Source organism: Pseudopipra pipra, chromosome 2 (assembly GCF_036250125.1).
Source record: "Pseudopipra pipra isolate bDixPip1 chromosome 2, bDixPip1.hap1, whole genome shotgun sequence".
NCBI lineage: Eukaryota > Metazoa > Chordata > Aves > Passeriformes > Pipridae > Pseudopipra > Pseudopipra pipra.
The window spans coordinates 101,049,546-101,073,518 of NC_087550.1; the positions used below are offsets into that span (position 1 = coordinate 101,049,546).

Below are 23,973 nucleotides of genomic sequence, written 5' to 3' on the forward strand. Positions count from 1 at the left end.
ATAAAAATCCACAGGCAACTGTTGTCTGAAGCATCTTGACTTTTGCAATGTGATGTGCACCATGAACAGGTAGCACTTCTATATGACCACCTGAAAGAACTTCAGGTGTGGAAGTGTTAATAGTGGCTTTTCATCTATCCCTTGAACCAAATAAACACTGACTCTTTGATCAATAAAGAGAAGAAAAACAACAGTTCCTGCTTATTTAGTGAATACCATATCTTGTGGGAAAATTAGTAGATTGTAGTTTAGTAATGAAAGACCTGTGCAGCTACACAGGAAAGGAAAATTAGAATTGCAAAGCAAAACTTAACCGAAGTGCTGGGCTTCGCAAGTTTTATTAAAAGCCTTCTTAATGCAGTTTTATTTTTTACCTTGGTTTCTTAGAAAACTCAAGACTTCTAGTCATACTATCTGTTTCTTTCTGCAATAACTTCACAGCTGTTGATAAAAGGATAGAATCTTAAAGTATTTTCTTCTTTTCTTTGTCGCCCACTTTCACCAATCTGTAGAAAGTGAAACCTGTAGGTTAAATTTGATAATGAAGAATAGCCTTTGGAAGACCTCAAGCATTGTCTTTTGCTGGTTAGTAAGCACAGCTTGAAATCCAGGACTGTGAGTGCTTCCTCTAGTGCCCAGCATAGGAGAAGTTATTTGCTGTTGGGCTTCAGTTTGTGGTGAACATGGTCATACTATGGGGTGATGAGAATGATCGACTTTGTGAGGAGTAACAATATGATGATGATGGAGAAGGGTTGTGGAGGAAAATTCCCACACAGGAGAGGTAAAGGAAGAAGAGAAATAACCAGTACAAGAAAGTTCATGTTGAGATCTGGTTGTTAGTTGCCCTTGAGTAGTCGTACCTGCGCAATTCAGTAATGCATGTGTTGTACAATCAGCCTTGTCTGAGAAGTGGTAGGACAAATAACTAATATAAATTGTGGGATTTTTATTTTGCAGACATCAAGAGCTCATCCCTTACCTCTTCACAGCGGAGTGTTGACCAAGTGCTTTCTCCTATTTCAAAGCCATATCTGCTTTCATCTTCTGAGTCTGTTCCTTCCTCACCATCCAGTCATGCCCAGAAAATCAGGTAACATTGTTTACAAAGCAACATTTTTAACCTGCTATTTAAAGAAGTGTTTATCTAACTGTTCACAGTGATAGCTGCTTTTACAAATCAAGCAAGCCATTAATTTTATAAGTGAAAACTTTTTTAAAGGTGGATAAGGATTTCCATTTTTGAATATCATACCTCCAGAGGAACTTAGTTATAAAAAAACAAGCTTTGGTTTGCTTTGAGCGAAGCAATATCTCTTTAATTGTGTCTATTTTTCACATCTGTGACCTGACTGATGAGCTTTTGCTGATTGAAGCATTTGAATTTCTGCTGCCTGTTTGGGAATTTAAATGAAGGCAATTGTACATTCTCATTTCATTTATTAATGAGCTGTAATGCTAACTTTATTACTTTTTTTTCTCTCTGAAGACCTTGTTCACGTGCCTCTTTTCAAAATAGGATCCTCCAGTCTCCTTTGCATGTGAGAATGGGATGGGTAGCACAACTTTTCTCTTTTTCTTTGTTGTTTTCTTTTTTTTTAAATCTTATTTAGGTAAATAAATAACTTGACAAAATTAAAGATTTGCATAAAAATGACTTGTCTTTTTTCTCTGTTTCTCCTGTTTCCATATGTAAAGTTCTATTCTTAATGGCCACTGTTGCCTCCACTCTCCAAAATTGAGAATCCTGAATATGTATTTTCATAAAAAGCTTCTATTAGAAGTATTTAACTTGTAATGTTTTTTTCCTAAGAAGAGACCATGGAATTGGCCTTAACTTGCTAGCCATCATTCCTGATTTGATGAGTGAAGAAAGACAGCTTGTCGTGGGGCAGCTGTAGGAGGCATTCGAAGGGCTTTCTTATTTTGTTGTTATCAAGGCCTCGAGATCCATTTAATGTAGAGAGGCTCTCTTATGTGGTTAGAATTTTTGGAGAGCCTGTATGTTCTTGGCCTTGAAAATGAGCTGTTGGGATTTTTAGGGACTGTGAGGTTACTTTCCTAAGTGTTCCTTTAAGGCTGTCTCTCCTTTCCCTACTCATTCACCTCTTCTATCATATGTCAGAGATTTCCTTTATTTCTGTGACAGACCTTAAAAAGTGAAGGTTGAATGTTAACCTGCTTGTGAAGGTGATATGGGAAAATGCTCTAATCCTGTGAGGGACGATACTTTGAAGGAGGTTGTAGAGTCCATCCTACTTGAAGAGTGAACAGTATGAGCAGGTTGTTTTGCAGAGAACAGACCCAGGTCTGGGCAGGCAGCTGTGGGTTGCAGTTGTTTTCTTGGGTTTCTTATGACAAAGCAAGGGTGTAAGGTCTCAGTAGTTATCTTGGACTTGCTGCTTTCCCAAGACTTTCTTAAATTCAACATTCTTTTGTTGCATATTTTTTTTAATGTCTTGTGCCTTGGACTGTTTTCTGTTACGTGAAATATTTGAGAAATGCTTGTGTGGGCTTTTCCAGTTATTTACTCTCATTATTAGGCAAATACCACATTATTGATGTGTACTGTGGGATTAGTTTATGACGTGTAGATTTTAAGTGGCAATGGGAACTTCTTTGAAAAGAAAATATCCTGTAACACCAGTAAGCCGTTAGAAGTCAGACCTATGTCAGTGAGGAAGAACAATTGCTTCTGTGACCACAGAAGCTCCTTGTTTATTTACGTTCCAAGATATGAGTGGTATGAAGAAAGCCAATAAACACAGACAGGAAGACTAGAGTGATAAGGCAGATTATTGTCTAAATTTTTGTTTGTTTGTTTGTTTAGGCCTAAAGAAACTGATTGAGGGTTGTTACTGAGGCAGGGGGTTCTCTGTCTTTCTAGTAGTGTTGCAGGACACAGTACTGAAGAAAGTGGCATGCATGTCCTTGAAACTTGCATCCTTAAGAATTATTTAACACTTAACCATTTCTGGGAAGGAAAGACTCAAAACATGAAACAGACTTCCAAAAACTTGAACTTCCATTTACCCTGTCCTATTTAATTTACAGGGTGTTTTTCCCCACTGACACTAAACTATCTTTCTGACAATACAAATTTATTTGTTTGGGCCCAGATTTACATTTTTTTAATGAACAAATCTCATTATGGGGGTATGTTTTGTTTGTTCTCCACTTTTGCCCTGTGGAAGACCTGAATTTCTTAGAAATTGTAAGCACAAATATATTTAGGCTGTGATGAAGAGCACCAGCTGGTGTGAAGTAAGCTCCTTTATGAAGCGCTGCTGCTGAATTTCATTAGTGACCTGCACTCCTTTTGCCATTCTGGTTCTGGTCAGACTTTAGTGGCAGGGTCACGTGGGAGACATTGTTCTTTCATATTATCTTTCTGATGAGATAAACGGGGATTTAGAATGAGGGCACTAACCCCATTTTTCATAGCACCCAGATTTTTTCACCCCTGTGTCTATGTTTTGCCAGACATCTAATCCTAATACATTTCAAACACATCTGTTCAGATGATACCAAAATGGGAATTAAACTGTAACACAGAGCTTAAAAAGGCAAATTTCTTAATTTCAGTTGACTAAGTGTCACAGTTCATTGTATTTCTCCTTTTTTGTTGTTTTTTTCTTACTCATTTGTACTCCTTTTGATAGTATATTTTGGTTTAATGTAATGACTTGATGTCATATAAAGGCCTTGGGGAAAGGCTGCAGGGAGATGGCTATCAGAGAGATGGAGTTGACTTTTGGTAAAAGTTAGAGAATGGAGTTCAATACCCTGAGTCAGAAAGTTCCAGCGTTTCAGTTGCATGGATTTTAGGTTTGGTTTAGTCTGTTGCTTAGCATGTGAGTAAATCTCAGATTGCTATTTTTTTTCAAAGTTCAGCATTTATATTTATTAAGTTATTTATGTTCTTCCTTATTCTTTCAGACTTCAGAGTCAACAAACAGATAAACAAGATCTCAGTGATATCCACAAACCTAAGAAACTAACGTACGAGGACCTTGAAGAACACATTTATTCTCTTGAAGGTAAGTTTTAGTGCATTTCAGACAGTTTGTTTAACACCTTGAGGCTTAACAGCTTTAGGACAATTGTCTTCATAGTTTTAAGACTGTAGTTGGAGAGAAAAATTTCTGACTGATTTTGGAAATAAGAAAAACAATTATTTTAGATGACAAAGGATTAATTTTCTTCATTTTTGCATTTTTAGATAATGATATGTAGTAATAACTAGACACTGAAGTCGAATTGGTTGTGAAATTTGTAACATTCTTTTTGTTCAGAAATCTTTCATAACCTTGTTCTGCTTAATGCTGTAGGTTGGACAGTTGTTTTAGAATGTTTTAAAATTGTGTATGATTATTTTATTTTTTTTTAAACAGAAAAGTGTACTAGTATATCAACTACATTGAGGCTTTATTATATTTACTGCATAAAGTAGAACTCCAAGGATCGTTCACCACAAACCAATATCAAAAAAAGTATTACTAGATTGTGATTCTGAAGATGTTTCAGCAGCCATTGGATATGCTCTTAACTTTTCCTTCAGTAACTGAGGCTTAAAATAGTGTTATGAATTAGAATTTAGTTTACACTGTGTGTAAATATGTGAAGAGCTCTCACAATTATGCTGTCATTAATCAGCATCTCTGAGAAGTTTTGGAACATGTGGTTCAATTACTGAAACCTGAATTTTATCCTTTTTTTCTATGAGGTCAGCATTTTATTTATTTGCATTTCTCCTCTCTATGGATTGCATGCTATAAAATGTTTCCTTGTCTCTATATGATGTAGAGTCAGTTTTCAAAAATCTTTGATGTAACTAAGGTACTTTAGAAAGAGGAGGATAATAAAACTTAATGCACTTTATAGCCATTTGCATACGGAGAGAGAAACAGAAGCACAGTTACTGGCTTTATTTCCTAGTTTTTCTGCATTTGAGTGGCATCCTAATGTTTGGCCTGAGCAGCTTGATCTCCCAGAAACTGTGGGTTTGAAGTGAATGAAGTCATCAATGAGAAAGATGCAAACAGCAACCTAAACATGTTTCCCATTTCCAGATTTTGTTAGGTCTGTGACGTCTTGAGACTGGTGGAGATGTGGCAGTGTGTGGTATGATTAAACTCATAATTGGTGAAGAGGTAGTGATTGCTCTATGGGAGAGTTAGGGATATTTTCTTTGAAACCAGTCATTCTAACTGGTGTGTTTTCCTTGGTCCCAGACTGGTTTATTCTTTTGGTTGTGGTTAGGTCATATGGAAAGTGGAGTGATGCCCTTGCTTGCTCTCCTGGACCTGTGAGAACACGACTTTCAGTATTTTAAAATGAACCAACCAAAAAAGATAATGTTTATTTCAACAGCAAATGTGCTGATAGTGTTTCGTTAGTGATAGTAAGTAGCAGAAGCTGATGCCTCATCTGTACATTTCTCTGTGAAGCTTTATTCAGTACTCAGTTATATTTTTTTTATCTCATTTAATTTCCTTTTTATAAGATTTAAGTGCATTAGTTGAATGTGAACCAAGCCCATAGCCATTAATGATTTCTACTCATCTCACATTTTAATTAGATTTAGATTTATTTGTTCAATTTTGTATGAGAGGCTTTGGGGAATACATTACATATTTCACTTCTATTTTATTACATATGATAAGAGACTGGCATTTTGTTGGCAATTAGGACTGAGTAGATGCTGTACACAAGTCAGGTACTGCTGTAGCATTTAGTGATGTGTGGTAGTCAGTAGTTCTGAGAGTTCACATATGCTGATGATTTTCAATCAATAGTACTGTAGTTGGGTCCGACTGCATCAAAAGACAATCTCAGTATGTAGGAGGAAATCAGACTGGCTAAAGAGGGGAGGAGGTAACTCAGGAGGACTTGCAGGGAGAGGTGGGATAAGAATGTAAAATCAAAGAATTAAATACAGAAAAATATATAATGAAGGAAAAAGATAAGAGTATTAAAAACGATGAAGTGAAGGAGATGTCAGAAAATATGGAGATCTTTTAGCCCTACTGTGAGTGAGCTCTAGCAAGAAAAGATTGGCAGATTCTGTTGGTAGAAATTGCTTTTAAATGATGTGCTCATCTTAAGGGAACAGTCATTTCTCACTGTCCACCCTTACATAAGGGAGTGAAAGTGTACAAAGAAACTTACCTTTTTTTTTCCTTTGCCGAAGGATAATTTAAAGATGTTTTGTACTACATTGGTTTTGATTTGGGTCTTTTTGTTTGTTTATGTGGTTAGCAGACATTTAGAAGTTAGATATAATATTTTACAGGGACCTACTTGTGAAAGGAATTTTTTGACTATTTAAATATTACGTACCTTGACGCTTACTGGTGCCTCATATGGAAATACTGTTGTTATTGATAGCTTTATAATTTAAACAGAATACATTTTCGTTCGAGTGTGATAGCCCATTATTTTGGTCTTACCAAAAAAAACAGAAAAAAATATAGAATTTATTTTCATGGTTGAAGCTGGTAGGACTTCATTGCTTCTGTAAGAAGCTGAAAACGCTCTACTAAATTAGCTAGACTGACAGGTTGGCAGAATTTTTCTGTGATGCTTTCATCTATAGTTCCTTTAAAAGAATTGTAATTTACAGAAATTCAAACCATTCTGAGAGAGAGGCCCATCAGTTTGGTTGTCTCGTTTTTCTTTGTGCAAAATATTTCAGTTTTATTATAATGCAGAAAAGAAAAATGCTTGAGACATCGATAGTATTTGAAGGATGGAATATTGATGTTTTCTAAACTTTACCCCAAACCTATGGAGATATAGAAGGTTTCTGTGCTGTGTTATACTAAATGCTTGGGAGAATGGTCCTGTGTATTTCAGGTTGGCTACCTAGAGAAAATGGCCACATGTAACTTTTTTTTAATCTCTTTTTTTTCTTTTTCCCATAAAATTGAGATAGTAGCAGTCTGCATGTTTTGCAATTAAGTAAGAAGTAGTTGAGTATCATAGCAGTGATCACAGAGAAAGGACAGTAATTGTGGTTTTGTGAATTCAGAGCCACTTTGCACAGGGAGAAGACAGCGTGATGTAGAATATATGAGTTAGCATCCATCCTGTGCACTGAAGAAGGCAAGCTTCACAATAAAGAGTGTGTGATCAGTAATTAAAGATTGTTCTTATATCCATAGAAAGGATGAGCTAAGTAATTTTTCTGTGACCTGTATCTTGATTATGAAAAGAAATTAAAGCATTTTGGGTTTGTGTTGCATATTTCTTCTGTTTTGACTTTATAAACAGATGTGTTGCAATAACTAATTTCAAAACTAACAATTCTGTATCATGCCTATGATAATTCTTAATCTTTAGGGAGATGGTCAAGCTGAAGGGGAAAATGCTCAATTAGTGCTGATATTTATGTGTTCTAATTCAGCCATTCCCACACTTTGTGTCCATTACTGTGCTCCACTTTTGCAATTACAAAATAATGAAGCCATTGTTCAAATTTCATCTCCAGATCAGGGGGACGTGCCAGAGGAGTGTGAAAGTGATGTGTTGCTTCCATCTGGGGACATCGTTAATGGAAACTGTGTCACAGCTCCTGTGCCAGCAACAACCACTTCACTTCAGGATTTAAGTGAGTTCTCAGCTCAGACAGAAAATAAAATATGTTTTTTATATGTCAAATGTGTAATCAAAAAGCCAAATATTTAACACTCTGTAGGTGTGTATGCTGGTGTGATTGAAAAATTTTCCAAAAAGTGCTAATGTTATACTAAAGAGGAAGGAGTGTTTTCTTTTGCTGTTCTGTATGAGGATGACTTTTTTTCACCCTAGTTTTAGATAAATTTCATTTTAATATTTTGCCACCTGTCCCACCCCCCCGTCCAGCTTCTGCAGAGGTGATTTGAATTTTTTTTTTCTTTAGGATAACTATTACATATAATTTCTGCTCCTGATAGAAATTTCTGCTCTTGATAGAAATAAGACATGAAATGTTTTGTTTTAAAGTATTTTATGTACTGCTTGTCTGGATTTTTTTTCTTTTTTCTTGACTTTGTTGGTGAACTATTATCACAAGGCTGTTTTAATTCTTTGGGTAGATGAGGATGATTTCAGTCATACTGCTTTTCTAATTGTTCTACATGGAAGCATTATGATTATTTTTATTTAGAGAAGACCTTTCTAGCATCTCATGATTCCCAGTACTTAAGTTTGCCCCTCTTGTTACTATCTGATGCTGTTCTATGTAGACTGCTCTTTAAATACACTGGTCACATCAGCAGTGTGTCCCGCAGTAAATTTCAAAGGGGTTTTAAGTACTTTGCTTTATAAGTATAAAGAATTGTATCCAACCACATTGCAGAGATGGAAGAATATAGTAAAATGGACTTTGGGATAACAAAGGTTTAATGAGAATGCCCATGAGAGGAATGAGAAGTGTCATAGACTTGTCAACTCTCTCGCCTCTACTTCGGTTCTACTGCTTAACTCTTAGTGAGTTAAGGCTGAAAGTATCAGGCTGAAAATGTTTACAGGGGAAAAAACATTACCCAATACCCAAGAATAATTTTGATGTATGTATAAACAGTATATCCAGTTGTTTTTCATTTACTATTAATGTTATACAGGAGCCTGGTACTTATTTGTATGCTCTTGTAGCAATTACTGAACTACATAAATCAAATGACAGATGTGGAAATAATTTTTCACAGAGATGCTGGATCAAAGACAGATTGAAGAACAGAACAGAGAAGTTGAGGAAAACTTAGAAGAAAGGAAAGCAAGAGAAGAAAGGAGAGAGAGAGAACAACAGGAAGCTTTGGAAAGCGAGCAAGAAGTGGAAAAGCTTAACAAAGAGATGGTAACTTAATAAGTAATGGAGCTTTGTAGTGCCCTGCATTTTAGGATTGCTGTGTGTGCCACTTGTTTAAAAATAGATTTTATTCTATGAAGTGGAAGTATCAGAGGCTAAGTTATTTTATGTACCTGTATGATCAACTAGAGTCTCACTAGAATGTCTCCTTATGCCAAGTAACTTTTTCACTGGAAATAGATGCTTTTCCTTCCATGCTTCATGTAACTGGAAACTACAGTTTTATGGCAAAACTTGGAAGTCCACTGTCACCAGGCAATTGGAACAAGCTATACATTCACTGTCTTTCTGGTCTGGACCAGTGCAGGTGGGACACCACCAGAACATGTTAATGTCCATCTGCTTATTACTCCTTGTTTAAATAGTGTTTATTAACTTGTGTTTAAATAGTGTTCTGGATTTCTAGGTCCTGTGTAAAACTTATTTTTTGCTCCCGACCATTTAATCTTCCTCTCCTCAGCCTTAAATTGGTTAATTTGATTCAGTGCAGTGGTTGGTACTGATAAGACATGCTCACACAACCCTTGGCACCAGCAAATGAGGCCCTTCAGGAAACTTGCATGTCTGTGCCTGCTCATCATCTTCAGTTCACACGCAGTTGTCACACATCACAGCCTCAGGCCCCACAGCATCTCGGACATCCAGACAGGGTTAGAGTGGGATTTCCTGAATATCACTTTTTGAATGGAAGCAATAGCTTAACATTTCATCTTGAACGGCATGTGATAAGTTTAATGCTGTTTAGACAGATGTGTTCTACTGAGGTTAACATGAAATCCTGCACATAGTGCAGGCATTAAGGTATAAAGGTATTTTTCTGATCAGTATTTAATCTTACTTTTTTGTGTCTTTAAGTATATCCAGGACTCGATGACAATAGATGAAGAAAAAGAAGATAAGGAGGGAGTAAAATCTGTGAATAGCAATTCTGGTGCTGAAGATCATGTAAAGGATCCTCTTTCAAATCCATTAGAAAAATACATGAGAATAATTCAGCAAAGCAGAGAGCAGGATCTCTCAAACAAGGTGATTATCATCAAAACATGGTCCCAAAAATATTATTGACTGAATTTGTGTCTTGCTAGGCATGCTTAGAACGAAAACAATACTCGCATTTTAGTTTTTTTCTTCATTTAGAAACTTTATGTAACAACTTGCAGAGCAGAGTGTTTGGTTTTGTATTGGAGAAAGTGTGATGATCCAAAAGAAAAAACACTGAAAACTTTCTTCTGTAAGGGTTGCTGGTGTCCTCTGGGCAGGGGGTTTGTTAGTTTGTTTTTTTTAGGTACTAGGACAATAGGAAGGCCAACCATGTCCTGGGGGGCATCAGGCAAAGCATCGCCAGCCGGTCGAGGGAGGGGATTGTCCCGCTCTGCCCTGCACTGGGGAGGCCTCACCTTGAATATTGTGTGCAGGTTTGGGCACCACAATATAAGAAAGGTATTAAGCTGTTAGAGAGTGTCCAAAGGAGGGCAGTGAAGATGGTGAAGGGCCTTGAGGGGAAGCTGTATGAGAAGTGGCTGAGGTCATTTGGTCTGTTCAGCCTGGAGGAGTCTGAGAGGAGACCTCATTGCAGTCACAACTTCCTTGTGAGGGGAAGAGGGAGGGGCAGGCACTGATCTCTTCTCTGTGGTGACCAGTGACAGAACGCGAGGGAATGGCCTGAAGTTGTGTCAGGGGAGGTTTAGGATGGATATTAGAAAAAGGTTCTTCACCCAGAAGATGGTTGGGCAGTGGAACAGGCTTCCCAGGGAAGTGGTCACAGCACCAAACCTGACAGAGTTCAAGAAGCGTTTGGATGATACTCTCAGGGACATGGTGTGACTCTTGGGGATGGTCCTGTGTAGGGCCAGGAGTTGGACTCAATAATCCTTGTGGGTCCCTTTCAACTCGGCATATTCTATGATTCTACAACTTAAATGTCCTCAATTTTTAGTTTGTGTTTAAATACAGTTTGAATCTACACAGGTCAGTTTGTGTTCCACTAACACAACTAATAGGATTTATTCTGGCCAAATGGAACATTTGACATTAAAGAAGAGGTATGAGTGGACATTACTTCAGTGAAAGAAATGAAGGATGCTTTGTTCACACATGATCCAATCTGAATTTCCAAAGTGTTACTATTCTAGATTCAATGTAGTATTTGTAGACATAGGGTAGGTGTTTTAAAAATACAGATACTATCAATAGAGTCACTTACATTTTGACTTAAGAACCAGTTATAGAAAGTGTGTTTTTTCTCTTGGTTGCCAGGATTCAAAAAAAGAAGAAATAGGAGAAGTATCACATTCAGAGGGACTTCTATCTAGTGAAAAGGATGACAGGTGAGACTCATGTATTAATAATTTCTACTACTACATATTAATCCTAAATATTAATTGCTATTACTACATAATAATACTAATTATTATTACTCCAAATTAATAAATAGTTACAATATGAATTACACTTAAGAGACATTTGCCTCCTTAAAAAGCAAAATAAATTAGCAATCAAGAACAAATATATTGGAAAATTGAAGATCCTTCCAATTCTTATACATGCAAGTTAAGCACTATGTGGTGCTTAACTTGCATCTAGGAGCTGCATTCAGTGATCTGTTTCAGTAGCTGTGGCAGTTACAACTTTTTGTCTGCAACTGAGCAGCATCCAAATTCCTTCACAGTGAGTTGATGAGGGATTCCTCTTGGGTGATGACCCCATGTGTGAAGGTTTGTCTGTGCTGCACCTTACCCATAGTCTGTTACTAGCACTGACTCTAGGTTTGATTTATCAGTAGCATCATGGACTTTTAACATGGTTTTTTCAAAGATCTGCCTGCCTGCACTGAGTTACGACAGCCCGGGCACTTCCTCTGGTTTTCTCTGGGCGTTGCTAAATAAGGGTATGTAGGTTTTAGTTGCTCGAAAGGGAAAAAAATCAAACAACCTCCTATCAAGTCTTTCAGTTTATTTGAAGACGTAGAATTGAAAATAAGCAAAAAAGGTGGAGCAGTTAAAAAAACTAAAACCCTAAAGGCTCACCATAACCGTAGTAATGATTCAGTATTTTGTGTGCCTTTAAAGTGCTGTTGAACAAAGCAGACCCTACCCTGGTGCTCCTGTGATGGCACCACTAGTGTTGTTTTCACTGGGTAAGCACTACAGAAGCAGCAGATAGATAGTTCTGCTTTTTGAGAGATAGGTAATGGCTTTCAGTTAATGAAGGCCCAAATCCTCACCCTTAAGGTCTGTCTTATTGCCATTAGTTCCCTGAAACATCAAGAGAATTGCAGCAGAGGCAGTCTCTTTATTCTCTTTTTAAAATGAGTATTAATATTTAAGATTTAAGACAAGAACTACTTTGGACTCATACCACCTTCTCTCTCTATAATCAATACAGCGTTGCAGACATTTCTCATGGAGACATGGATGAAAGCTTCTGGTGAACAATAGCTACTGATTTTTTAATTTTAATTATTATGATAAGAAAGATGTTGTTGAAGCAGCTTTCTGCCTGTAAAAAGTTGTAATAAATGTTAAGCACTAACATTGCAGGCTGTGTAATTATAAATTAATAAAGCTGATTTTGAGCCGTCTCATCACTTCAGTCATTGACTTCAAATAGCGAGTCCTGATGTGCCACTAATCCAGGAGGAAGCCCTTGGGTGGGGTTAGAGAAAGGACAAAGCAGAGAACAGAAACTGATCAGGATGTTTGGGTAGATTTGTTTTGGCACTGAATTCCTGGAAACTTTGACAACCCCCACCTCCCAACCCCTTCTCCTCCAAATGGTGCAATGTGTGGGTGAAAGTAACTGTGTGCAGGTAACAAAACATTGACATCATCACCTGCTTTTAAAGGTGTCCCGTGGAGACACTGGGCTTGCACAGTTTCAGAGTGTCGAGTGTGACAGACTCAAACTAACGTGCCCATTCTACTGCTGTGGCAGGGGCAGCAACCACTTCCAAAAGCAGCCCATCTCATGTATCACCTTGTTGGTATTAACCAGCCCAGAACGGAGAGATTAAAATAAAAATGCTATTTAACTCATCTTTATTTAAGCTTTGTATTTTGTAGGTAGATTATAGGCAAGATCATTAAACTTTATTTACAGTATAAAATACAGTAGTTTTTATCAATGAAGTAATTTTGGGTGGCAGCATATATTACAACTTGCACTGCATTTGAGGCTGCTCATCTTGATCTAACTACAAGAACATGAAGCCAAGTTTGACAGAATTTAGGGGCAAAAAACAAAGCTCTGTCTTGAATTCACTGGATGTTGAAACACAATGTACCAAAACCGTGACAGATACAAACTTTGCTTTTTGAAATGAAGCTAAACTGTGAGATGGTGGCTAGTCTTAATTTTACATGCTGCTTAATTTGCTGTTGCAGCCACGTTGGCCTTCACAAAATTTCTGAGAGACTCCTCCTGTTCGGTGTCGGGAACGGGACGGGTAGTGCTTGTTGCATTATGCTGGCCTGGAACAACTACCACTACTTCATGCTAGACACACTGGCTGCCTCACCACACTGCAGCGTGCACCTACAGGGCATCCCCTTCCCTGCAGGAGGGAGCGGGGAACTAGGGAACACAACGTGTTTCACTTCGGATAGAGACAAAAAGCCTAGAGATGCACTGCCATGGAGTAGCTGTAGGTCTGTTTTCAAATAAGCATACACAAGTGTTGTCTATTATCTACAAATATTTATTTTAACACTTGGATGTAACTACAGGAAGCCCTTGGCACTGATAGAAAATATTGATTCACTGTTAGGTTACAAAAATTTATACATAGCAAAATTTAATGCTCTTTACATAAAAATATTAGACTACTTAAACAAAACTTCAAAAACTCCCAGTAATAGCTACACTGAATTAGAAAAGAATTAGGCTTTAAGACACTGCCTCCATTATTACCCTTATGCAAACACTGGGCTAGAACATCACCTGCATTGCTGTAGAAATGTCTCCTTCATGCAACAGGTAAGAACATACACTAGGCTATTTTGTCATATTTGCTCTACATCAATCAACTTTGCCCCTTTTTTGAAACTGTCAAATTAGACTTCAATATTTAACAAAAAAATTATAGTTGAAGTTAATACCCCCAAAAAATACCTTTTCTCATAGTACTGATTTGAAGGAATTTGTGCTTCCTTTGATGTATATTCAGCAAACAGTTAGAACTATCAAACCACACATCAGCTTAGCAGGGGTATGACTTGAATATTTAATTTTTTCAAATGAATGATGTATTTTTTCTTCCCCCCCCAACATTTATATATATATATATATATCATATAGAACAAACACCAAATATACCATCACTAATACTCAAGATATCACTGAATGCTTCTGAAAAAAACCATTAATTAGAAGGCAGACTTCTATGGGTAATGACTTTAAAATGGCACCAGTTTGTTTGTTTTTCTTTTTTTTTCTGAACACCACGTTTTCTTAGTGTGCTAATTAATTTGTAAAAAGGAAAACACATAAGCACTGACTATAAATTTGCTAAGCACCAAGATAGAAAAAGGTGGACATCCTGTATTATTTTTTATGGCTGTAATTTTTATTGTTTGTGTAAAACTCTGCAAACTTTCTCATCCACTCATTTGGAATAGTCAAATCAGTGTCATTTTAATAAGGTAACACTTTTCACTTATTTAAAATGTAGGATAATGGTCTCCTGCCACTATATAAATGCTAAGACATTTATAGAAAATAAATATTAAGGCAAAGCTGACATTTATTTTCAAAGAAGGGGATCATTATCCAGATCCAGGGGTCTACATTCCATTAAATAGTTAATAAAAAGATTAAAACTTGGGACATCTGCTCGACACTCAGGTAAGCACAGGGACGTGACGGCTTCATCATGGACAAGTGTGGCACCAGGGTGGAGTGCTGCTCCTGTGGCCCACGTTCCAAGACAGCCTCCTTGCAACTTGGGAGATGCTGTAGCTGCGCCTCACGTAAGCAGAAGCCTACGCCAGGAATGCCAGGTGGCTCCAGGTTTGTTTGGGAGACACTCAATCACACACCGTGCACGTGCCTGTGCCTGAGGTCTGCACAGATCTCCTGCCTGCTGGTTTGGAGCACCTGCCACGGTTTGGTGCAGGACATGATGCTGTAGAACAAGTCAAATGTTAAACACCAAAAGTCTCAAAGAAGAATCATTTGGTCGCTTTTTGTAAAGTGTTGCCTTTTAAAATGCCTGGAATAAACCCTCCATTCTCTGTATGAAAGGATGGAAGATTACCCATGGGAAGATTTCCCTATTAAAGTGTTCCAGGAGCTGGAATGTGAAGCTTTTGCACTTCTCTCTAATTTTGTTTGGTAGACACACATCTGTACTGCAGAGCAGCTATTTGCTGATTTGTCAGAGCTACAGAACTCTTCTGCTGAATTACTGTGGCAAACATTTATGTGTAAGAATTGAGTTGCTCTTTTGACCGAGACTGGATATCCTGAAGCTCCTGCTCTTCTTTTGCTTTGATATCTTGGTAGGCCTGCATTTTGCTTGCATCCTTTAAGTAGGCCCAGTTAGAAGACAGTATCATGAGGAAGTGGATCTGGAAGAGAAGGGTGAGCATGATGGCGAGTGAGCATGTCAAGAGGCAAAGCAAGCTGGTAGTTAGATTAATAGACGCTTTTTAAAATAACAACCAAAAAACCAAGTTATTCTACGTTAATAAGCATTCTGTTATTAAAACAAGCACAGAGGCTATTTTCAAAGATCTCTAGAATTTGGCATGCTAATAATTCAGTTGGTTATTCACAATTCAGAGAAAGTTAGTATAACAATATTAAAAAGAGCTACAGAGTCGTACGTATCAATTAAAATGCAGAATGGGGGGAAGCAGGAAAACAGTTTTGTACGTGGCAATATACGTAATCAGTAACCTATGAGGTGCTCAGAAGAACTGCTTTCTAAAGTTGTGGTGTTTATGCATATCCAAGGCCGGAGCCTGGTATCTCTTTCCCCCCAACAAGCAGATGAGAATTCCACCCTCCCCATGGAAAAAACCTGAAACTGTGAACCGTTTTATTTACGCCAACAAGGCTACATTAACACACTGAAAAATTAAACATCAAAGTATGAGTCCAAAACTAAGCAAAAGCATGCAATCTCCGGGTTAAGAAGTCTTAATCCTGTATTTTTATAGCTACATTTTAAACTTCCATTGTCCAACCTCAGGTGAAGAGTTTTACATAACAAACGGTTCTCTTTTTTTAATTATTGTGTAGATTTTTTTCTAGTTTGTGCATTTGTCTCTTGCCAACTTCTTTTTCCCCATACTTCATGCAAAAACATCTACATTTGAAAACACTGATTCACTTCTCTTTTTTTTTTTCCCCCAACAGTGTAAAAAGTTCCTTGTGATCTATGCATGGTTTTGCTTCCCGTGCAGTCATACTTACATTTTTGAGATCTGGCTACTGAGAAATCAGTTACTAAAGTGCAGTCACACAAGAACAGAAGCGATTTATATACCATTTCTTACTAGTTCAGGGTCCAAAAGAAAGAATGTGATTGTTTTACGCAGAGCTAAGACAAGGATATATTTTCTTCTAGAAAGAGCATGATTTGACAATTACTTGGAGTAAGAGAAAAAAATTGACTTCATCATCCATGGAATCACTTGGAACTACAAGCATATTAATTCATAATACCTGGTCTCTGCCAAAAAAGACTGGCACTACTTTATTATTCCTTTGCTTTTGCATTATATATATTGTATGCTTGGGGGTATTTGTATTTGGCTTTCATGCTAAAGAATAAATTAATAATTCTGACCCTGAACTGTTTCCAGTATTTGTTTGAGATGACTGTTAGAAAGCAAGTGGAGACTTGAAATGAAAACATCCCCTTTTCAGAAGGATGCTTTATAAACACCCCTACAGTAACTGAATCCTCTCAACATAAAAAAAATAGCCAGATCTCGTCCACATCATAGTTCATATACAAGAAGTCATTTTATTAATCTGATAAGCTAAACGATGCTTACTGAAGCTATTTACAATTACTGTAACAAAATTCAGAAAGCTAGACTTTTAGCCTAGGGTGTCAGTGGTATTTCAAGCTACGCAATGCAGCTCTTTACTGGGCTTATACAATTTAGAATTTAGTGCAGCAATCTTCCCGACTCTTAAACTTCAAAACAGCATAGTTATATGTAGTAGCCATCATGTAGATCAGCTGGTGGAAGAGAACAAAATACAGGAGAGTAAGATACAACAAGGTGACGGCTCAAGCCCACTTGGGCAACTGTTGATACTTTTACAACAGACGTTGTTCTGAGCTTCTTCCAGGGTGAAGATGCAAGATAAATAACCTGCCATTTATCTGGGGAGGATAACCCAAAACAGACCCTAGGCTATTCTGTCAACAAATTGTGCGTGTTACACCTGGGTTTGGCTGGCACAAGGTTAGAAGCTGGCCGCTAAAAGAAGCGTTAGACATAGGAAGCAAGTCATCTTGTTAACATCCCTTTTCCCAACTGCTACCTGTAACTGGCATTGCAGGCTTGGACTAGTCAATCTGCCTGGGTCCAGACAAAAAAAACCAAGAGGTTACAAGTGGCTGATCAAATAAACTACAAAAATGAAAATAAATAATGGACATAAAAGAAGAAATAGTGGATAGAAGTAGGATTTTCAAAGGACATGCAAATAATTTTTTTCTAAGTATGTGGGAGGTGGGTTAAGATGACTTCTTAAAGCAAAAGTTTGGGACCTGCTGACTTATAATGACCGAACCATAGCAGCTCACCCTCCTTAATGTCTAGTATCACTATTTTTAATATGCACAAAATTCAATCTTAAAGCATCTTAAGCCTGAAATGAACATTTTACATAATAAAACCAAAAAATACTACCCACCAGTGCTATGACAGTGGCACCAGCTCCAGCACAAGCCACAATGAACAGGTGATAAGACATGTAGAACTGAAGAAAAGACATATTAAAAACATTGAGGTAATTCATTGGGATAGTATAAAATGCATTTCAAGTGTTCTAGAGAATAATGATAATAAACCCATCTTTGTAGCAAGGTAGCAAAGCTTTAGAAAATAAAAATGTTCTGAAATAATTTTCATTTTTATGGATGACATAACAATTATTTCAGTGTTGTGTTTAAAACAATTCTTTATACTAATATATGAGTTCTCTCCAAAAACTTTCATCAAGTTATTTATTACATGATGCCCAAGTAACTTGTAGGCAAAAGCTGTACACAGGTTACATTTCTGTACCTCGTTCGTGTTGCAGATGTTCTCTAAAATTGGGCCACAGGCTTTGCCAGGTACAGCATTCCAAGGGATGATACCTGAAATACCACAGCAAAAGAAACCACTAATTTTAGCAATCAACACACACTTTCTGTTCCTCTCTCATCTCTTCCACCCACTTGCCAGTTGTGTTCCCATTCTGGGCATCTGCGCATTGACCAGTACAGCTTTGAGTTGGCAGGAGGAATTAAAACAACTCCCTCAAGTTATGCTTTCTCCTCACACCAAGGCTTGCTGCCAAGGCATGTTCTCAGATGTGGTTTTCCCATATGGCAGCCAAACGGTTGGGTTTTTGCACTTTGGGTCCAGTTGCATGCTGCCTACTCCCCCACTCAGCACCAAGGAGAGAATCTGCATCTCAGAGGTACTTGGCACTTTTCAGGATAGCACTTACTAGATTAAATTCTACTTGAGCAAGTAACTACTGTGGAAGAGTGTGAATTTGGAGCTAGAGGGAAGAATTATGGGATTTTTTTCTGGTTTAGTTCCAATAGGTAAAAAGTATCAAGTGAACACTGCTACAAGAGAATTCAGTTTGATGCACCTCATTTACTCCCAATTACTTTTCTTACACAACTGAAAGTCTGAAAAGTCAACAGGATCTAGCAGATCTGAAATAACCCGAACTTTTAGGCCTGTAACAGATGTGAAGCTTAAGCAAAACCCATTTGAATTAGGAGAAAACCAGTTTGTCTCCCCATACAACTTCACATTTCAACCCAGCTGGTTGGAATTAGCAACTCCGTAGGCAGCAGGTCACCGAATAATTTCAAAAAGATTTTACAGGATTTACTTTAAAGTCAGCTTTTCTGTATCTGCAATATATAATTGAAGCCTTTTAGCTACCATTTCCATCCAAAAATGTGAGGACAGTTCAGTGACAGTAATAAGTTGCCTGTTAAGGAGCTGCTCTCTCCCATCATGCATTGAAACCCAGATGATTTTACTGATCAGAGCAATGACGCAGCCCTATACTGCACTAATACAGCTACCACACAACCAGAAGGAGCAGGAAAGTGGAGGAGCACATCTCCCTTCATTCCTAGGCTTTGCTGCTGAAGGAAATGTCTTCCTAGCCTCTTTCTGTCAGCAGCTAAAACAGGATGCAAACATTTAACCAATTTGAGTACTTCTTGCTTTTAAAATTAGTATATCTTTTCTTCTACTGGACTTACCTGGACAGGAGAGCAAAACCAAGCTTTCTTACTTTCTCAACTCTGAATCCGTTTTCTCAGCTTTGAATGACTTAGTCCAAAGAAAGAAACATTCATAGAAAATGCTAGCTAAAATCAAGCCAAAAGTAATGGTGACAAAAGAACTTCTGCACAAGGAAAGCTGAAAAGATTAACTTCAGGAAAAATTCACCTTAAGGAATGAACAACTTGAAAAGCCTGACCCTATTTTAAGCTATTGTCCCAGTTCCCTCAGATTTCTGCGTGTCATCAGAAAGCAGTATTAATTTATTATTAGTTAAGGCAGACTTTTAATTGCAGGTTTTTGGGGTTTTAACTGAAAGTAATCGTTAGAGCAACGTTCAGGTGTTAACTTCATCTTTAAATGTAAAACAACTTTCTGAAAGGAAAGAATATATGTATGTGGGTTCAAAAACCACAATCTGGTTATCTATTTCTCAGCACTGTTTCCAAGCAGTTTATTTTGAGGCTGATCTATTTTCAAACCTAATACTATAGTATTGGAAACTGCTACAAAATCATTTTAGATAAATGACTTGCCAGTTCAGTTAAATTGATTGCATCTGGAGAGAGAGCAGAGTAATGTGAATTAATTAGAAAAGTAATACTGCATTCAGAGATAGAAGATGCTTTTGCATTTGATTCATCTGATAAGGCTGAGACAAAACTACTGAAGGCAGACCAAGGAGAAAGATGAAGCACTTAATCAGGATTAAAATGAGTACCGTATTGCCTGATATCCACGCAGATCTGGTCCCCTGGAACCGTCACATTTGTCTGAAGAGACTTGATGACTTCACAAGTTGACCATATGTTATAGAACATAAAGACAGGCACAGCAGAGAAGCCAAAGACCCCGAGCCAGGCCACTCCAAGCACATAGGTGAGGAAAACAAACTGGGCAGAGAAAATACAAACACTTTGCATTTATTCTTTGAAAAGACTATTTTAATTTTCCTTAAAAATGCTTCAAAATAATCTTTAAGCACACTTGCAGAATGCAGGTAAGAAAACATTTGATTTCCAAGCACAAAAAATCAGTATTCTCGTTGTTTACAGTTACTTTGGTAGTTTAAGTGCTACTAAGAAAGTAATTCAGACATTTCCTTTTTAATCAGCCTGCTTGAGAAAACAGATGAAAGAGCAGCCCACTGATTTCTCAAGATTCTCTGCTAAGCAAGGATGCTGTTTGTAGGCTAAAACCAATAAAATTCCAACAAAAATCAATTTAAGGTTTTTTTTTAATTAACTATAACACACTAGCATTTCTGTGCAACTTGCAAATCAAAACAACACAGTAAGTTGATGTTCACAGAGCTCTCCCATACTCTCTGATTTATTGAAATCAATTTGGAATATAACATTTAAAAATACCTATGTTTGCAAACATACCATGACCATTAACAGCAGATTAGAAGGATTCAATTGATATCATACACATTGCCAAGAAGCAAATTAGTTACTTCCCTTAGAGAATCATGGGTTCGTCCAGTGAAATTTGCTGGTTTGGGTTTGTTCTTTTTTAAAAAAAAATATTCTGTGCATTTTCTTTTGTAAGATTATAAGGTGGGGAACTGATTGCTTTGGAAGTCTCCAGCTTCCCCCTCCCAATGGGCCCCTTCCCTTTTCCCTCCTCTTCTGAGTTTTATGGTGAAACAGTAGCTCTGGCACCAGTTGCTATCTCCCTCCTCCTGGAGAGACCAGGATTTGGATCCTACTTGGAAAGCGGGGAAATGCTGTTACGTCTTCTGTGTTCTCCTTTCACCATTGGCTGTAGCTGTTCTCTCTTAACTGTAGGTGGATTGGAAAGGCTTTACTTCCAGTAAATCACTGGTGCCCTCCTATCTTACTTAAAACTTGTGTGCTACAGCAAGGATGGGAAAGGCTCTCGGGGGGAGGTTGTGTCAGTCTGACCCAGAACCACAAGACTGAACTAATGTTGCAGTGGTGGAAGTTTGCATCATAGGTTTTTTTGCCACATGCACTGAATAATCCCCCAAGCATTAGAGCAAAAGCTGAGCAACTGGTTAGGTTTCAGTCAACAAAGGTGGTGTGTGAGGAGGTGGAAGTGCTTGCAAAACCATGGCCCATAAAACCCTAGCTAGACTTTATATACAACTCAACTAAAATACCTCTTCTCCTATTAGATACTGCCACATACCAGACCTTTATGCTTTATGTGCAAATTAAGGATACTCTCTTTGGATTTTGGGAAGGACTAAGTGGACCAGGTTAAAGGATTTCTATAGACACACTATACATAAAACATGAGTTTGCATACATGTATGTGGAAGTGTGCACAAGAGGAAGTGCACAAAGCCTTTAACTCCTAAGAAATAGCCAGAAAAAAATACACTCATTCTCACATTTAAAGTGATAACTGTGGGAAATGGCTATTCTGTGTTACCAGAGCCAACACAAATAATTTAGGGAAGCTGGAAGTCTGTCTTCTGTAATAACCTTATGCAAGATGGGACTGCCTCACTCGGTAATGTAACAAAGGAAGAAGTAGAGGAGCTCTTAATGAAAGAGGCAAAAGAAAACATCACTGCATGTCCAAAACCTTGTTGCCTGTACCCAGCTGCATTGACTAGTCTGTTAAATATTATATCTCCTTGCAAACCTTGTTCTAATCCTAGAGTTTTACACAGCAGTATACAGGCACTTTTCCTGTCCCTGCCAAACATTAATATGTCTTACAAGAGCTCCAAGCCATTACTGAGCTGGTAAATTCTCTCCTGCACTGTCTGGACAAACATGGGCAAACATGAAAACAATTTTCTTTCATATTTCCACGTGCCATGCTGGTATTTGTATAACCAGCTGACAATCATGTGCCTGCAACCACTCAGTTGCATAAGCAACTGTCTGCACTGATGAGATGCACGCATGTGTATGTTTCTACTTTATTTTGGGTCTTTGAAAAGCACTGCTTTAGATCTAATTTTGCTCCTTGGTGAAGACCACACTTGCTAGAAAAAGAGTGAGCAAATAGCTGCTTAACTGGAAAATTATTAGGTGCCTTATTTTTATTAGCTGTTGGAAAATTCAGTAAGTACCCAACAGCACAGTGGAAAATTGCTAACTCTCGTGAAAATAAACATGCATCTCTTTTGTATTTAACCAGCTGAAAGTATATATTTTTTAAGTACAGGATATAGACTGTATATTAAAATGCAACGATCACATCAAAAGCCTCTTCTCTTTTCACCCACACTTTCCCGTGGGCGATCTGTCATACTGCTTAGCTTCCTCCAAAACTATGAGCTTTGAATTCAGATTTTCAGTAATAGCTTTGAAATCCTGTCTCAGAAACATAGTTATGGCTGTTCTTGCAGAGTGTGCCCTAGGGGACAATGTGGGTGAGAATTTGAAGTTTTATTTTTAGTTAAACTTTGCTTACAATTTTGTTCTAATACAGAAGTATACTGAAGGGAATAAGGCTTGTAACTTTAAGGCTTTAAATGTTTCAGCTTTGTGAAAAAGGCTCACTATTCTATCTGTATGCCTTTTGCCATCTGCAAATCAATACTTGACTCAAGTGCAAAGATGTTGTGAAGCTTCATTCATTCATTACTGTTCGTTTGAACGATCCAGACACTCAAGCAAAATTAACTATGGAAGTCAGAGGCATTACAGTTTGATATTTAAATAGCTCTGCAAACCACAGCCATTTAACATTCTGCCTTTAAGCATCACTAATGTTACATATTTAAAAGCACAAAATTAATTTTGGCTCACATTGAGTGTTTTAAAATTAATGGTCTCCCTCAGTTTAGTTCAGACTCGTGGGTTCACCTTTATGACAGGGGAGGCCACAGCAGCACCCCAACAGTCCACCTGCAGAATTTCAATTTGACCAAGCACTCCTGAACTTCAAAGTGGGACCAAGACCAGGGATTGACCCTGACCACCCAAAATGAATTAAACAAAGAAGGCAGCAATACATTGTTGTTCAAAACCACAGGAGTCAAACCAAGCCCAACAGGTTTTAGCCAGCAAAGACTGCTGTTCTCAGTTCTGATGCTACTCACCATTCCACTGATGCAGCGGCCACAGGCTGTCGTTTTGAACTCTCCATGCAGCTCCTTCACAGCACTTGTTGTATAAAAACCCTCTGCCAAAAGGATTATTCCATACAAGAAGAAAAATGATGCAATGCCATAAATTACATACTGCATTAGCTGTATTCTACAATGGAAGAGAAAAAAAAGATATAATTAGATTTCAGTCCTATAAAAACAAAGTCAGTCCTCCCAAGTGCTACTAAATTAAAGAGAACTCTTTTTCTTGAAACAAAGTTCAAGGCTCCTTAGCATTTTAAGCAAGCAGGCTGCAGGAGAGCACTGGTATGACTGCCCCACTTTCCAGGTAAGCAATACGGATGTGCATTAGTCTTGCATCCACCTGAGCATCCCCTGCTTGTGCTGCAGTCCTTATACTGACTAATATTACTCACCAGGTTAAAACTGCAGTTTCACACCTCTACTATGGAGGTTTTCTTTTTCCTGTTACTGATCCTGACACCTAACTTGGGAATGTCTGACAGGGACAATGCAGGGCTTTGAAATGGGCAAAACCTGGAGCTGAACTCCTGACTGAACTACCAGGCTCCATGGTGATTTTTCAGGATTAGGGAAAG

At 37.8% G+C, this 23,973-nt stretch overlaps 2 protein-coding genes across 14 annotated transcripts in view; one reads left to right on the forward strand and one right to left on the reverse strand.

Moving 5' to 3' along the window:
* The window catches only part of OFD1 (OFD1 centriole and centriolar satellite protein), a 30,385-nt gene extending 17,954 nt beyond the window's left edge, over nucleotides 1-12,431 (forward strand). For 4 of the 5 annotated variants that reach the window (XM_064646624.1, XM_064646627.1, XM_064646626.1 and 1 more), the window contains 7 exons: nucleotides 961-1,093; nucleotides 3,940-4,040; nucleotides 7,493-7,612; nucleotides 8,691-8,839; nucleotides 9,707-9,877; nucleotides 11,108-11,178; nucleotides 12,236-12,431. In XM_064646624.1, the coding sequence (XP_064502694.1) occupies nucleotides 961-1,093; nucleotides 3,940-4,040; nucleotides 7,493-7,612; nucleotides 8,691-8,839; nucleotides 9,707-9,877; nucleotides 11,108-11,178; nucleotides 12,236-12,281 (791 nt within the window). In that variant the 3' untranslated portion in view covers nucleotides 12,282-12,431. Of the gene's footprint in view, nucleotides 1-960; nucleotides 1,094-1,489; nucleotides 1,629-3,939; nucleotides 4,041-7,492; nucleotides 7,613-8,690; nucleotides 8,840-9,706; nucleotides 9,878-11,107; nucleotides 11,179-12,235 lie in introns of those variants that run through there. The other variant, XM_064646628.1, reaches the window with a different exon arrangement.
* A 440-nt stretch (nucleotides 12,432-12,871) lies between these two features.
* Nucleotides 12,872-23,973, reverse strand: part of GPM6B (glycoprotein M6B) — a 108,140-nt gene continuing 97,038 nt past the window's right edge. For 4 of the 9 annotated variants that reach the window (XM_064646639.1, XM_064646634.1, XM_064646633.1 and 1 more), the window contains 5 exons: nucleotides 23,366-23,522; nucleotides 20,057-20,228; nucleotides 18,103-18,176; nucleotides 17,729-17,794; nucleotides 12,872-15,417 (listed from right to left, as the gene is read on the reverse strand). In XM_064646639.1, coding sequence (XP_064502709.1) covers nucleotides 15,268-15,417; nucleotides 17,729-17,794; nucleotides 18,103-18,176; nucleotides 20,057-20,228; nucleotides 23,366-23,522 — 619 coding nt within the window. In that variant the 3' untranslated portion in view covers nucleotides 12,872-15,267. Of the gene's footprint in view, nucleotides 17,046-17,353; nucleotides 17,392-17,728; nucleotides 17,795-18,102; nucleotides 18,177-20,056; nucleotides 20,229-23,365; nucleotides 23,523-23,973 lie in introns of all 9 variants that reach the window. The other 5 variants (XM_064646641.1, XM_064646635.1, XM_064646640.1 and 2 more) reach the window with 3 other exon arrangements.